The sequence below is a fragment of the Stegodyphus dumicola genome, chromosome 5, assembly GCF_044657685.1.
Source record: "Stegodyphus dumicola isolate Sdum_Otavi_A_Nest chromosome 5, ASM4465768v1".
Taxonomy (NCBI): domain Eukaryota; kingdom Metazoa; phylum Arthropoda; class Arachnida; order Araneae; family Eresidae; genus Stegodyphus; species Stegodyphus dumicola.
The window spans coordinates 21,826,464-21,841,401 of NC_140772.1; the positions used below are offsets into that span (position 1 = coordinate 21,826,464).

At 33.2% G+C, this 14,938-nt stretch overlaps 1 protein-coding gene across 1 annotated transcript in view; it reads left to right on the forward strand.

Annotated features, from left to right (window-relative positions):
* The window catches only part of LOC118183595 (alpha-mannosidase 2C1-like), a 74,122-nt gene that overhangs the window by 1,835 nt on the left and 57,349 nt on the right, over positions 1-14,938 (forward strand). The window contains exon 2 of the mRNA XM_035353191.2: positions 9,963-10,077. Coding sequence (XP_035209082.1) covers positions 9,963-10,077 — 115 coding nt within the window. The remainder of the gene's footprint in view (positions 1-9,962; positions 10,078-14,938) is intronic.

Consider the following 14,938-nt stretch of genomic DNA (forward strand, 5'->3'; position numbering starts at 1 on the left):
ACTTACGGCCATGGGATCCAAAAATTCACAAACACTATTTCACACAACACAGAATAAAGCCAAATACAAAATTCCCAGATTTTTCCCCATTAAAGAACAGTAATTCGTCCATTAAAATCACATGACATATCCCATGATCTCTTCCGATTAAAGAACCGTAATTCGTCCATTAATATCACATGACATATCCCATGATCTCTCGTTTCCCCCACACAAAATAATGCGTAATCGGAACTCAGTACTGCTCACATTATTACCAAAGTCCCAGGTAGTAACCTTTATCGCCTCCAAAATGTCGCCAAACTACCAGTTACCGTAATGTAAAGATCAACCGAAATATTCCACAATTTTACCAATTTGAGTTATTTCTATTATTAAACTTTCTATTTCTATGTAGATCTGCATGTATGTGTTTATGTATTTATGCGTTATACTTCTCACTGCAGAAAAACTGTGGCAACTAGAGCCATCAAATTTTCAATACATGTAGTTCTTCATCCAAATTTTGAATTTTTAAAAATCTAGGTTGATCTTTACAATATGGTCACTGGTAGTTTGGCGACATTTTGGAGGCGATAAAGGTTACTACCTGGGACTTTGGTAATAATGTGAGCAGTACTCAGTTCCGATTACGCATTATTTTGTGTGGGGGAAATGAGAGATCATGGGATATGTCATGTGATATTAATGGACGAATTACGGTTCTTTAATCGGAAAAGGGGGGAAATTGGACAAGTATCTGTGGATGTATATTATTTTGTATTAAGCTTCATTGTGTGTTGTGTGAAGTAGGGTTGAATAATTTTGGGATTGTATGGCGCTGTCTAAAGTGAATTGTAGATGTGATAAAGAGAATTTTTTTTTTTTACCAATTCTATCAAATTCGGAAAAAAAATCATTCAGTAATTTTATTGAATCCATAATAAAAGTGTATCCACCATGTAAGGAAGATTCGGAAGAAGATTAGGTTAGTTAGACTTCGTTAAGAATGTGAGTAGTATTCAGTTCTGATTACGCATTATTTTGTGTGAGGGAAATGAGAGATCATGGGATATGTCATGTGATATTAATGGACGAATTACTGTTCTTTAATCGGGAAAAAATCTGGCAATTTTGTATTTGGCTTTATTCTGTGTTGTGTGAAATAGTGTTTGTGAATTTTTGGATCCCATGGCCGTAAATAAAGTGAATTCGAAATGGGTATTTAGTGGTATTGAAAAGGATAGTAATAAATGTTTTTTAAGGTTGTGTGAGAGAGAAATAAAGATGTTTTATTATGTTATTTATTTTACCTGGTATCTTGCTTTGAAAGATAAGTATGATTTTAAAGATTCTGAAACAGAAGGAAGAAAAGTGTATCCACCACGTAATCAAGATTCTGAAGAAGATTAGGTAAGTTAGTATTTTTAATTATTTGAGGATATTATTTTTATGCATTGTTGTAAATGTAAGGTGGAAAGGAATTTGGTATTATTGGGAAAATTGTTATTAGCAATGATTTAGTTTAAAGTAATTAGGATTGTAAGGTAATTTTTATTAATTTAATGTATGTGCTCATTTATATTTTAAGTAGTGTTTTTGAATTTAATTATATTTTAATGAAATGATAGTTATTTTGTGAATTTTATGTTTGTAGGAATTTGGTATACGTTTAAGTTGAAATAAACGTGCATGGAAATAATTTAAATATTTAATATTAAGTATTTGTAATGCTTGAGGTATGAATTCGTTGGTGACGTGTATAATGTAATAGATGATTTAGAGGTAAAAGTTTTTGGATATTCTATTTATTTTATATGTGGAAATGTTGATATTTGTAAAGGGTAAATACTTTTTCGCGATCATGTAATTTCATATATGTTCTTTTTACCGGGTTTAAAGATTGAGAAAATTGTCATGTATTTTCGTGAAATTTTTTTAATTTATGAGAAAAAAGCAGTGTACATGGATATAGTGAAGAGTGTGCGCAATGCCATTTTTGTGCAATTCTGGGATTTTTTTTAAGTAAAAATAAGTCAGCGTGTACATGGTTTATGTGTATGTGTTATTTTGAAAAATGCGTAAGGAGGATGGTATTGTGCAGTTTTTCCTAATTTTGCAGTGAATATTTGTCATGATTAAGCAGTTTTGTTTGATAAAATTTCTAGCATAAGTGTAATTCGGCTAGTAGATTGTTGGAAGAAGTGTTCAGGAGATAAAAAGAAAAGAAACATGTCTTTACTTTGTGAAGACAAAATGGCGGCGGGGAAAAAAAAATAGAGGGTTGCTGTAGGAGAGTTGGTCGCCAAATTTTCGCCAAAAAATCGCTAAGTTACCATAATGTAAAGATCAACCTATATTTTTAATCAATATCATAATAAGTTTTTATTGATTTTTTTACTTTTGTTTATTTATTTTCTTAGTTATGAATTGTATGAAGAATAATGCATGTCAATATCAAATTGTCATGCGAAACCTTGCATGACAATTTGTTGATAGCTTATCCAAACTATCATCAACTATCAACAATTGCATGTCAAAAACCTTCTTTTGTGTAATGTTAAGTTAGAATAGCATAGTCAATGAAATCGACCAAATTATCTGTGAAACCTTGTACTAACAGAGCTATGACATTAAAAAAAAAAAAAATAATAATATTAACTTCAGCAGTGATGTTTTAAAAAACTTGAAAATGCTATAGTAATGGATCCATCTTTCATAATTTAATCTCTTATCTATTAGATAGTGGGTAAGACTGCTGAACACTGGAAGCTCAATTTATATTTGATCCAAGGTGAATGGGCTGTCTGCATGATTGGTTTTCATGTATAATATAATATGAATAGAAGCCAGTTTTCTATAGAAAGTCTCTCTGAAGGCATCTCTTTTTTTTTTTTTAGGCAGATTGTCCTCATGTGCTTATTTAAATAACCTTAAATTAAATTTGTTGTTGTGTGACTAATCTCGCTTGTCTGATATCAAAGCAAGATCACAAAACTCATCCTGACAAGGAGACAAGATTGTGTCTGTTACCATTATTACTATTAGTGTTATTCACACTTCAAACTAATTATTGAAGGTAAAACAAAAATGCTTACCTTGTTCCAAATGGGTTAAGCAAAGGCCACTGGTTGAATGTTCCATCTCATGCAGTCTTTTGAGGGGTATATTCATAAAATGATGAATGCATTATTTACACAAACACATTTTAATAATATTGCAAAACAGGAACTACTCTGATATGCGGCAAATTTCTCGCCAAAAATATTTGGCGAGAAACTGCACGCTGCCATATTGCTATCTAAATTTTTTGTCTACATTTCGAACTTTAAGCCTAAAATGTCTCCAAAAACACGGTTTTCGTGAATGCAAAAACCACGTTTTGAACACACAATTTAAGCTAAAAATCCGAATCAAAAACAAAAAATTTAGATAGCAAAACCGTGAAGTTTCTAACCAAAATTATTGACAAGAGTCCATGTACACAGCGATATGTTTTAACTTAAAAAAAAACATCTACGAATGGCACCATCTAGGCAACAAATGAATTTACGAACTACACACACTTCGCTTTAATAAATTAACATAACAACAATAAATTTCAAAGAATACCATGTACACAGCGTTCTGTTTCAACTTTAAAAAACATGTACGAATTGCACAGTTTAGACTGTACGCACTAATCAACAAAATAACTAAATTTCAAACAAATCAAAAAAACAACAATAACGACAGAAATTCATAGTAAAAAAACAATGAACATAACATTCTACAAAATAAGAACAAGAATAAAATAAAATGTACTTACCATTAATGCTTTTTTGAACAGCAGAAATACCAATTTCATACCACCTTTAACATGCTGCCACGTAATCACTATCATATTTATATGACAGCCGGACACACTATCTAGAAAATTCATACTATGGTTCACAAATAAAAAAATAACAAATAATCACAAATCCCTACTATCATGCACAGCCACTAAAAATAATCTCCCATACCTTCTTTCCACACCTCCAAATACCCATTGCCCTTCAGCAGGATGGCCACGACAATATTTCCTTATGCCAAACTTCAATTCAACAACTTTTACCATTAAATCTTTTGCCCCCAGCTTCTCAGACACAAAGCATGATGGGAACCAACGAACTCCAGCGAAAGATTTTTCAACGTCGACAGGGTTGCCATACAACACGCAATCTTGCCAAAAACCAGCTCAGAACACATATCGCCACATTTGGTGAAATTAGGGCGTATATCAGAGTTGTACCCAAAACAGATTATAGAATATTTATAGGATAAAAAAGGTTTTAAATTTGGCACAACGCAGCGTGCAACTTCCCCCTTCCGAGTTCTCAGGCGGTCCCTGACCGTGAGTTCATAGTTCGTAATGAAGTCACACAGCAACATCGGATCTCAACAAGGCTGAATTGCAATACCTGTCTCTGGCAAGTGCCTTGAACACCATATAGGTGTGCTTTGCTTAGATTCACCCCCAGTTTTTAAGGACAGCACCCTGGAGTTGGGTGGGTCTGAGGCTCTTCCATCCTGCTTTCCCTACCACTAACCTCTCGAGAGGACTTTAGGCTGGTCAGACATTTAGAGTGCCCCCATGCAGCACAGGCACTGTGCGTTTACAAACAACCATGCATTCTCTGGGATTTGAACTCAGGGCTTTCGGTATGGCATTCAGAGTCACTAATCACTATGTTGATTGGGTGACAAATTAAATTTCAAAGATATAAGGTGGATGAAGATCATTTCTGACTTTTTAATGTATATAAAATAATTTTATGTTTCCTGATTTAATGTATATAGAATGATTATAAAGTTTGCAAGTTCAGAGTTGTTTTTATAGGTTTATGGTTTGCATTTTTATTTATGGTTTAAGGTATTCAGTGTTGCTTTTATAGGTTTTAGGTAATGTTTTAATTTAATAATGTATAAAATTAAAACCTTGTTTGGTGTAAATTTCAAATAAAAAGACTGAAGTTATTTTGTGAAGCAAATAAAACTTTTCATGAGCATATAATTTATGAATGGACAGTGGTGTTAACTACACTCATGTTCATAAATTAAGGATAATTCGGAGTCACGCGGAAATTGAACTCTAAAATAAATATATCACCTGTAAAATCACTACACACATCTTCAAGAATCATATGCAAATTTCAGGAAGTAACCAGATGACACCGATGGTGCGTCACAATGACGAGAGTGTAAGAGAGTGATATATAAGGAATACAGGCAAAGAAGTAAAATTGTTCGCAGGCGCTTTATAAGCATTTCAGTGCAATAAACGAATAGTTATGACACAAAGGACGCATTTGGATGATTTTTTACGTGGTAGAATTATCGGCCGTCTGGAATGTGGGCGTACCCAACTGGAAGTATCAGACGAACTTGGAATTGCCCAGAGTGTCATCTCCAGGCTCCTGGCGCTGATTCTGGGTTTATGTGAATAACAAATCAGTTATTCAGTTGGATCCTAGCAGAGCCCACACCCTTGGCGCACCCAATTATATGGCGCTATCGCTGTGTACATGGACAAAGTCAAGAGAGTGTGCAGTGCCAAGTTTGTGCAATTCTGGGATGCTTTTTTAAAGTAAAATAGGTCGATGTGTACATGGATAGCAAGTTTCTGCATTTCTTTGACTTGCTATTTTCAAGTTGGGGATTTTTAGAAAGCGCGAAGCAGTGGGTGATTCTGCACTTTCCCAGTTTGTCGCCAAGCGTGTGTGCTCTCCCAGGATTTTACCCAGTTATTCTTAATTCAAATAGCCGTAAATGTAATGTTTATGTCTATGAGTATCATCAACAAAATCAATTTTTAGCATATGGGAAAGAAATTTTTCCTCGTCAACATTTTTTAGTGCATTTAACTTAAATCTGTAATCATCGCCAAGCGTTATGTCAACATAAAAGTTTACCACACTCCTCACTCCTTTATTATTCAATTACTAGAAATATGTATAAAGAACATGTTACAGGGAGGGGAACATGCGTGTAAAATGTAAGGCTACTTTCACAGCAGATTCTCGTTTTTTCATAAGTGCACATGCACTAATTCAATAAATATTTAAATAGAAATTTCATTGAACACACACACATCTATGAAAGATTTTCTGCAATATTCACTATTCCTGCAGAAATTTTAGAATAGTTTCTTCCATAAGCTTATATATTAAAACTAAGTTCAGGGCAAAAAGAATTGCAATTTATATATAAAAACTATTGAAACTTGGAATATAACAAAAAAAAAAAAAAAAAAAAAAAAAAAAAAAAAAAAAAAAGAAGGAATGCATACAAAAATAGTGACATTGCTTGAATGAAAGATTGTTATGAGCATGGGTGCTGAAATAATGGTTTGCTATACTGTGAAAAAAAAAAAAAGGGGACAGTTCTAAATCTCCCGTTCTACTGGGCCGATTGACAAAATTCAAATTGCATTTTTCATGTCTCAAAAGTGCGACTTAGTACATAAATCTAATACATATCCTAAGTCGCGCTTTCGAGACATGAAAATTGCAAGTTTAATTTCATCAATCGGCCCAGTAGAATGGGAGATATAGAACTGCCCCCTTTTTTTTTTCTGCAGTGTACATGGTTACCAAAGTTTGGCCCATTCTGAAAATTTGGCAATTTCTACTGAGGTATTTGTGTTAATAAATAAATACCAATAATTGGTACTTGCATATTAACACCACTGCACTTACGTATTAATGTTACTGCAGCAGAAGTTGTGCTGATGTGCCAATAAAGAGCAATCCTGTTGTTTGTATGCAGTTACCTTTTGCATTCCTTTTTGTTGTGTTGTTTGCTGATTTTTGATGCCATTTTTTAGTGCTACGAAATGCATCTTTGGGATTTGCGAAACACAGAAGAAGATGCAATTTTATTTTATTTTTTTCTCCCATTTTCCACCGAAATCCGATTGACAACTTTGATTTTAAATAAAGTGTTTTAATTTATGATTTGCCGCAAAAATTTTAAATGTAGATTGGTGGCATTTAAAAACTGCTAAATCTGCAGCTGTGATGGCATTAATACGTAAGTACCCAAAAATTTTCCATGGATTCAGTTACTAAATTATTATTATCTTTGTAATATATGTTACTAAATTATTAAGCTTTTAATAAAATGAAATCTTAAACATACTTCAGCTCTTGATTTTAAATATTTTTTTTAATTACTTTTAGAACTCCATTAATTTGTTTAAATTGTCATTACATGTATATATATATGCATATATATAAAATATGAAACAAAATTATTAATTTGAATTAAACATGTCCCTGCTTCAATGATATGCATTGCACCATTTTTGTCACTCTGCAGCATGTTATGTCGCTCTTTCTCTCCACTGTGAAATCTTTAGTTCAGTCACTGCTCAGGATTAACACAAAGAACTTTCCGGCTATAAATATGACTCCAGTCAGTAGGCATTAGTTTTTCCTGCTGCTCTTTGAAGAAACAATGTCTCTGACTTCACCTTCTTTCTCTATTGTTAGGAAAAAAAACATTGTATGTTTAAAAGTTTTGGAGAGTAGATCACCCCCATATGCTGTGATACTCAATACAGTCAAAAGTCATTAATCCGGATTCGTCGGGACTTCGGCGATTCCGGATTATCGATTTTTCCGGATTATAGATCATCAGTTTAAATCTGGTAAGATGGCATGCAGAAATTATAAAATTAAAAATATGAAACCGTAATTTATGAAATAAATAACAATTATGATCTAAAGGGTATCAAAATTTACAAAAAAAAAAAAAAAAAAAAAAAAAAAAAAAAAAAAGCTTAATATTTATTTGTTTACTTTATTAAACATTTCTTTCAATGTAAGTTGTTTAAGTTGCTTTGTTTTATGTGATAATACTTTCTCTTTAATTCTATAAACAGACATAATTTCTTGTTCAGTTACAAAGTTCCGTTGTTCAAGTCCCGTAATTGCTGTGGCGAGAATACTGACTAACTTGTCAATCGAAATTTTTTCGTTTTTAATAACCTATGTGTCACTTTCTTCACTATCAGAAGGGAATTATAATGATGAGGAATTTGATTTAAATCATATCAAAGACGGAGTACATCGAAATGAAATACTACATTTAGTAAGGAATTATAAGCCAAATAAAATAAAAACATCTGCCCTGAAAATAAGGATAGTGCTGACAGATCAACTTCCAATTCATTGCGCGCCGCGGCGTCCCCACCCCCACTCTGCCGCAGAGCAGCGTGAAATTGATAAACAGATTTCAGAATGGTTAGAGAAACAAAGGATATGCATTTATCCATTTTTTGCAGCAATTCCACTTTTTGTTTGATGGACATCAAAACATACTTTCACTTTGTAGATCCTTTACATATTAGTAAATATATATCGGAAATTCTATTTGACATAATCGAAAGTTCAAGCTTACTTTTATAAAATTGCTCTAACAGTCTGCAAAAAATAATAAGCCGGATCCAATTCGAAGATTAAGGAACAACGCAATCTGCAACATTAACTGAATTAGATAATTTTAGCTTAGCTTATACCGTCTGTTATATGTTAAATGCACATGCGTAAACGTATTATGCGCATGTGCACGCGCATATTTGCAGCCGTAAAGGTCTTACACGCATGCGTCAATGTGACGCATGCATCAGAAAGTTTGTAGCTTTGAGGTCCGGATTATAGATCATTCCGGATTATGGGTGTCTGAATTAACGACTTTTGACTGTATCTATATATAAGAATAAATAATACAGTTGAATTAAATTTAAATAATTCTCTTGTGCCATTGCTGCAAGGAATGAAATTTGAATTTAAGAAATATTCTCTATTCATATAAAGCTAATTTAAAGTATATTTAAATTTTAAATTATGAAATTTTAATTGCATACAAATAAAAGATTAATTATTGCTCTGAACTAATTTACAATATCATTTAAATTCTGAGAGCATATGCAAATTAAGTGCAAGTATCTAAAACCATGGAAAAATATATAATATTCCAAAAAATGTATCCTCAAAATTAAAAAAAAATTTTTTAAGACTAAATTAATTTTGCATAAGTGAATAATTACTGAGTAGGCAGAAGACAGATCTTATCAAGGGAAAGTTGCCTCCAAACCCAACTCTTCAATTACTCAGTTCGTGTTTCATCATCCATATAGACATGGGTGTAGTAATATTCAAAACCAAAAGTAAATCTAAATGTAGTGAATTACTTAAAAAAGAAATTTAAACTAAAGGAACTTTGAGCAATTTAGTAAGCAAATTCACTTAGAGTAGAAAACCAAAGTTTTTTAGAAAAACCAAAGTAATTTAGAAACCTCTGACTTCCCTGACACGAATAATGCACAAAAATAAACTATATACAATCTATCAAAATACAAAAATAATACTAAAAATACAAGTAAATAGTAAGTTATGAATTGAGTAATTGAAGAGTTAGGTTTAGAGGCAACTTCCCCTGGATAAGATTGGTCTCCTGCCTGCTCAACAGTATTCATTTATGCAAAATTAATTTAGTCTTAAAAAATTTTTGGGAATAATTTTTGGAATAATATATATTAATTTTTTGGAACGTTATATACTTTTTCATGGTTTTAGATACTTGCATTTAATTTAAATATGCTCTCAGAATTTAAATAATATTGTAAATTAGTTCGTAGCAATAATTAATCTTTTATTTGTATGCAATTAAAATTTCATAATTTAAAATTTAAATTTACTTTAAATTAGCTTTATGCAAATAGAGAATATTTGTTAAATTCAAATTTATATATATATAAAGTACTTCTTGCTTTAAATATATTTATAGGCATGTTTATATTTCGTTTTTTTAAAAAAAAATTGTATTGTATATATTTATATTGGTAAATACGTGGTCATATTATCACTAGAATCCAAGTTTAAATATGCACAGCATACTCATATTTTTAAAACTATGTCATACATATGTAAGTAAATATGTAAATATTATAATTTTAGGTACGAATCGATATTCCTGAAAGTTGGTTGGGAAAGGAAGTACATTTAAGATGGAATGCACGCTGTGAGAGCATGATATGGACATCTGATGGAATACCATTGCAAGGATTAAATGGTAATATATAGCTTATAAGAAATGGAAGTTTTTTAAAGTGAAAAATGTCCTTGAAAAGACAGTTAAACAATATTCTAAAAGGAAGAGAAGAGAGAAATTTTCTGCCCCATTCTGAAACTGAAGAGTATTTCAAAGTTTTCTTATAATATGATTCTGATAAAGATTTATTTAATTATAAAAGTTATTTATAAATATTTAGTGTTTTTTGTGTGACTGATACTCTTTAGAGCACATAGTCCGAAATCCAGTCTTGTTGGGACTTCAATAGTTCTCGATTTGGAATTTTTCTGGATATTAGATCAGCAGTTTAAACATAGTAAGATATTTAGATATTATTAAATTAAAAATGTGAAATAGTGATTTATGAAATAATGAAGCTTTTTTGACTTTGGGTGAGGTACACCTTATGGAAATTTCCTGTTATGTTTTTACCACCAATCCTCGAATTCCATATCACAGATTATGTTCCTACTGCATTGATATAAATATTAACGAGACATAGTGCACAATAAAAATTAAGCTTTATTTAGGAACTTCGCGCACACTGCCCGACAGCCTGCCTGTTTCGCTCTGCTCGCTACTCGTAAGAAACTTCTCCTCTAGGGTTGCCACACTTATCGGAGGGCGCAAGGTGCGCTCCTTATCGCCATCACCACAGAGTTTCCCCCCAGTTCCTTTAATGGCTATTCAAAGGAACGACATAGGTTATGAAATTATCTCAGAGTATCCGTGCTGTCGGGTATTTTTTTTATGATTACAAAATTAGAATATAAAATTAGAAAAGATCAAAATGCAATTCAATATATAACAAGGTATTGACACATATAATAAACATGAAATAACAAGTAATATGTTAAGATATGAATTTTAAAAAAGTGTTTTAAATTGTTATGTAAGAAGCAAGTTTCTTAGGGAAGTGAACATGTCTTCCCGATCTGGTGACAGTTTGTGTCTTAGAGAGTTCGTTTGCAGATTTATTCTGCTGAACTGTCTTTAAGTCTTTATTTGTTTTCAGTTCAGGCAAATTAGTCCGAAAGCAAATAGGCTGGTTTCACACGGTCTATAGACACAGTAGATTTCAGACCGTTAATATCAATTGTGAAAGTTTTGTCCGTTCTAGAAAGAACTTTATGTGGACCTGTATATGGTTGGCACAGAGGTGGCTTTACTCGATCGACACGTAAGTATACATGCCTACACGACTTTAAGGTAGCACTTACGTAACATTTTTCTTGGCAATGTGCAGATGTTGCTATTGGATTCAACTGTTGCATTCTATGCCGAAGATTCGTGATAAATTGTGTGTCATACGGAGATATCTTAGATGACGTTATCATATCACTAGGCAGCTTGAGAGTTGTGCCGTACAAAAGTTCAGCACAAGATGACTGTAGATCTTCCTTTACGGCTGTCCGAATACCAAGCATAACAACTGGTAGTGTTTCAGTCCAGTTATTGGTCTCGTGAGCCTTGAGAGAAGATTTTAAATGTCGATGAAATCGTTCAACAATGCCGTTTGACATTGGATGATAGGCTGTTGTTGTGATTCTGTTCGTACCCAAAATGCGCGTGAATTCTGCAAAAAGTGCGGATCTCATTTGAGAACCTTGGTCTGTTGTTATGATCGATGGGCAGCCAAAACGAGATATCCAACAGTTGAAGATGGCTCTGCAAATGGTTTCCGTTTTCATATCCGGGATGGGAATGGCTTCAGGCCATCTGGAGAATCTATCTATTAGAGTCAAAAGGTACACGTTGCCTTCTGATGGAGGTAACGGTCCAACGATATCCATATGGATTTCTGAAAAACGTGCATCAGGAAGAGAGAATGTGCCCAGTGGTGCTTTAGTATGCCTAGTAATTTTCGATTTTTGGCAAGATTCACAGGATTTCACCCAATTTTTGATATGACGTTTCATATCGGGCCATACATAACGAGAACAAATAAGCTTCGTAGTAGCTGCAATTCCTGGATGTGACAGATTATGCAGATGATTAAAGATAAGTCTGCGAAAGGAATTCGGAACAAATGGACGAGGAATGTCTGTTGACACGTCACAAAGAATATTACCATCAGAATACTGGCACGGTTTAAATTCCAGTTTCAAAGATGATGTGTTGTTTTTGAGAAGGTCTTGTACCTCCGGATCATGCCGTTGAGCTTCCGAAAATTTTTTAAAATCCAAAAATGTAGATTTTGTTATGGAATCAATTTCGATTCTTGAAAGAGCGTCAGCAACGACATTTTTTGAACCTTGCACATGCCTAATATTAGTAGAGTATGCCCCAATTGCATCATAGTTTGAAATTCTTGTTTTGCTATTTTTAAGCGATCTGGAGCTAACCAACGAGGTTTTGCAACCACAGGTGGACCTTTAGTTATGATATAATGAACGGTGTTGTGTTTAACAGGTTGGTTAGGATCTGGTAATCTAGTAACTGAAGGAAATTCTTTTAAAATTTTGTGATATGGTGTATCACTAAATACAGCTTTTACTGAATAAATGCTTGCATTTTTCACGCAACCGACGGTTTTAAAATGCGTTTTTAAATATTTGAGACATTTGTTTCTGAGATCAGGCACCAATTCAAAGAAATGGAGAAAATCTGCTCCAAGAATGGGTGTACTAACATTTGCTATAAGAAAAGTCCATGTAAACTGTCGTCTTAATTTGAAATCCAAAGAAAGTGTTTTTTGACCATAAACATGAATAGTAGAAGAATTAGCAGCGAAAAGTGTTTGTTGGGACGAATTCCGTTTTTGAGAATTATTTGCTGGAAGTAAGGACACGTCAGAGCCGGTATCGACCAAGAATGAAAGGTTTGTTCTACGGTCACGAACGAACAGGCGACGTGAAACTTGAGGCAAAGAATAAGTCGCCTCTATTCTTTGCTGGTTTCGTTTCCCTGCCATGAACAAGGTTTTGTACATTTGTCATCTCTACACTTTTTCCCAAAACGTCTATGATACCAGCAAACAGAATAATCTCTCCTTTTGGAATTGCTTCTTTCCTTATTGCGATCTCCGCGATTTGGCGAGCGACCACGAGAAAGAGAAATGCGATCAATACGTTTAATTTTTCTATTTATTTAAATAATTTATCCTCAAGAGACTGATCGACTGTGCGAGAAACGGCACAAGTCCCTGGGGTTGGATTTACTTCTAAAATTCTGTCGGCAATTTCTACAGCTTTATCTACAGTTAAATTCGACACCGCTGCCAAAATAGACTGAACAGTCGAAGGCAAACGTTGAAGGAATAATTCTAACATTAAGTTATCAGGAACATTTAAAGATTCTGCTCGACGCTTCATATTTCTAAGCAAATCGGAAGGTTTTCGAGAGCCTAATTCTTCTCCAGATAATAACTGGCGAATTTCTTGCTGAGAAGATTCTCCTGAACGATTTATTAACTCAGTTTTAAGCTTTGCATATGGATCAATAGGGTCTGGTTTCATAAGTAAATCCCGTACTATTGATGCAATATCTGGAGGAAGATGAGCAACTACATAATTATATTTAGTAATGGATTCTGTGATAGGTTTGGGGGTGGCAAGAGCAAAAGTACTTTCACACATAATAAACCATAAAGATGGGTCTGATCGGTTATAAACCGGAATTTGGACGGCATGAACATCAGACATTGTGCAAGGTTTTTAAGCCAAAATAAAAGGAAAATTTAACTAAAGAAAATGAAATTAAATGATAAGTAGAAAACAGAATTATAAAATGATCTATAATTACTACTCATCTGTGATTCGGAGGATGAAAACCGATGTAATCCATTACTTCTGGTTTGGAGATCTTGAGTGATGGCTTGTAGTCAAAACCGAAAGTGCTTGAGAACTGGTCATACGATTTAACACAGTCCGGGTGACCATTATGGAAATTTCCTGTTATGTTTTTACCACCAATCCTCGAATTCCATATCACAGATTATGTTCCTACTGCATTGATATAAATATTAACGAGACATAGTGCACAATAAAAATTAAGCTTTATTTAGGAACTTTGCCCGACAGCCTGCCTGTTTCGCTCTGCTCGCTACTCGTAAGAAACTTCTCCTCTAGGGTTGCCACACTTATTGGAGGGCACAAGGCGCGCTCCTTATCGCCATCACCACAACCTCTCCCAAAAAACCTTAATATTTATTTTTTTGCTGTATTAAACATTTCTTTCAATGTAAATTGTTTAAGTTGCTTCATTTTTTTGCTAATATTTTCTCTTTAATTCTATAGATAGGTATAATTTCTTATTAAGTTATAAAGTTTAATTTTTCAAGTCCTCTAATTGCCATGTTGAGAATTCTGACTAAATTGTTAGTAGAAATTTGTGTATTTTCAACAACCTATCTGCCACTTTCTTCTCTATTGGTAGTAATATTTTCTGACTTTAGAACTATACTACAGATTTTGTGGTTCACTAGTTAATTGACGATTAGGACATATTCATTGCAACGAAAAACTTCTGCTATAGCGCAGTCATTTTTTACCACTTATCAATATTTATTCATATATTCCATTAATTAGAAATTTGGCAGCACTAAATATAGCACTAAATGTAATTCAGGCAGCGCTATGAGTATCATGTACAAAATCTCTCTCTCTTTTTTGTATATAGAAATATTCTGTTGAATTTTTCCTCATCCATACACTCTGCTCTGCTGTTCAGTTAGATGAAGTCCGTAATCATCACCAAGTGTAATGTCAACATCAAAAGTTACCATGCTGTTTGATATTTGGTTACTAATATTTTGAGAATGTTTAAACATCACTGCATGAGTCATTTCTGAAGCTGCTATATGCTGACAGTCATGCATTGATGAAAGCAAAGAATAATAAGTAGTGATTTGCTAGGTTGA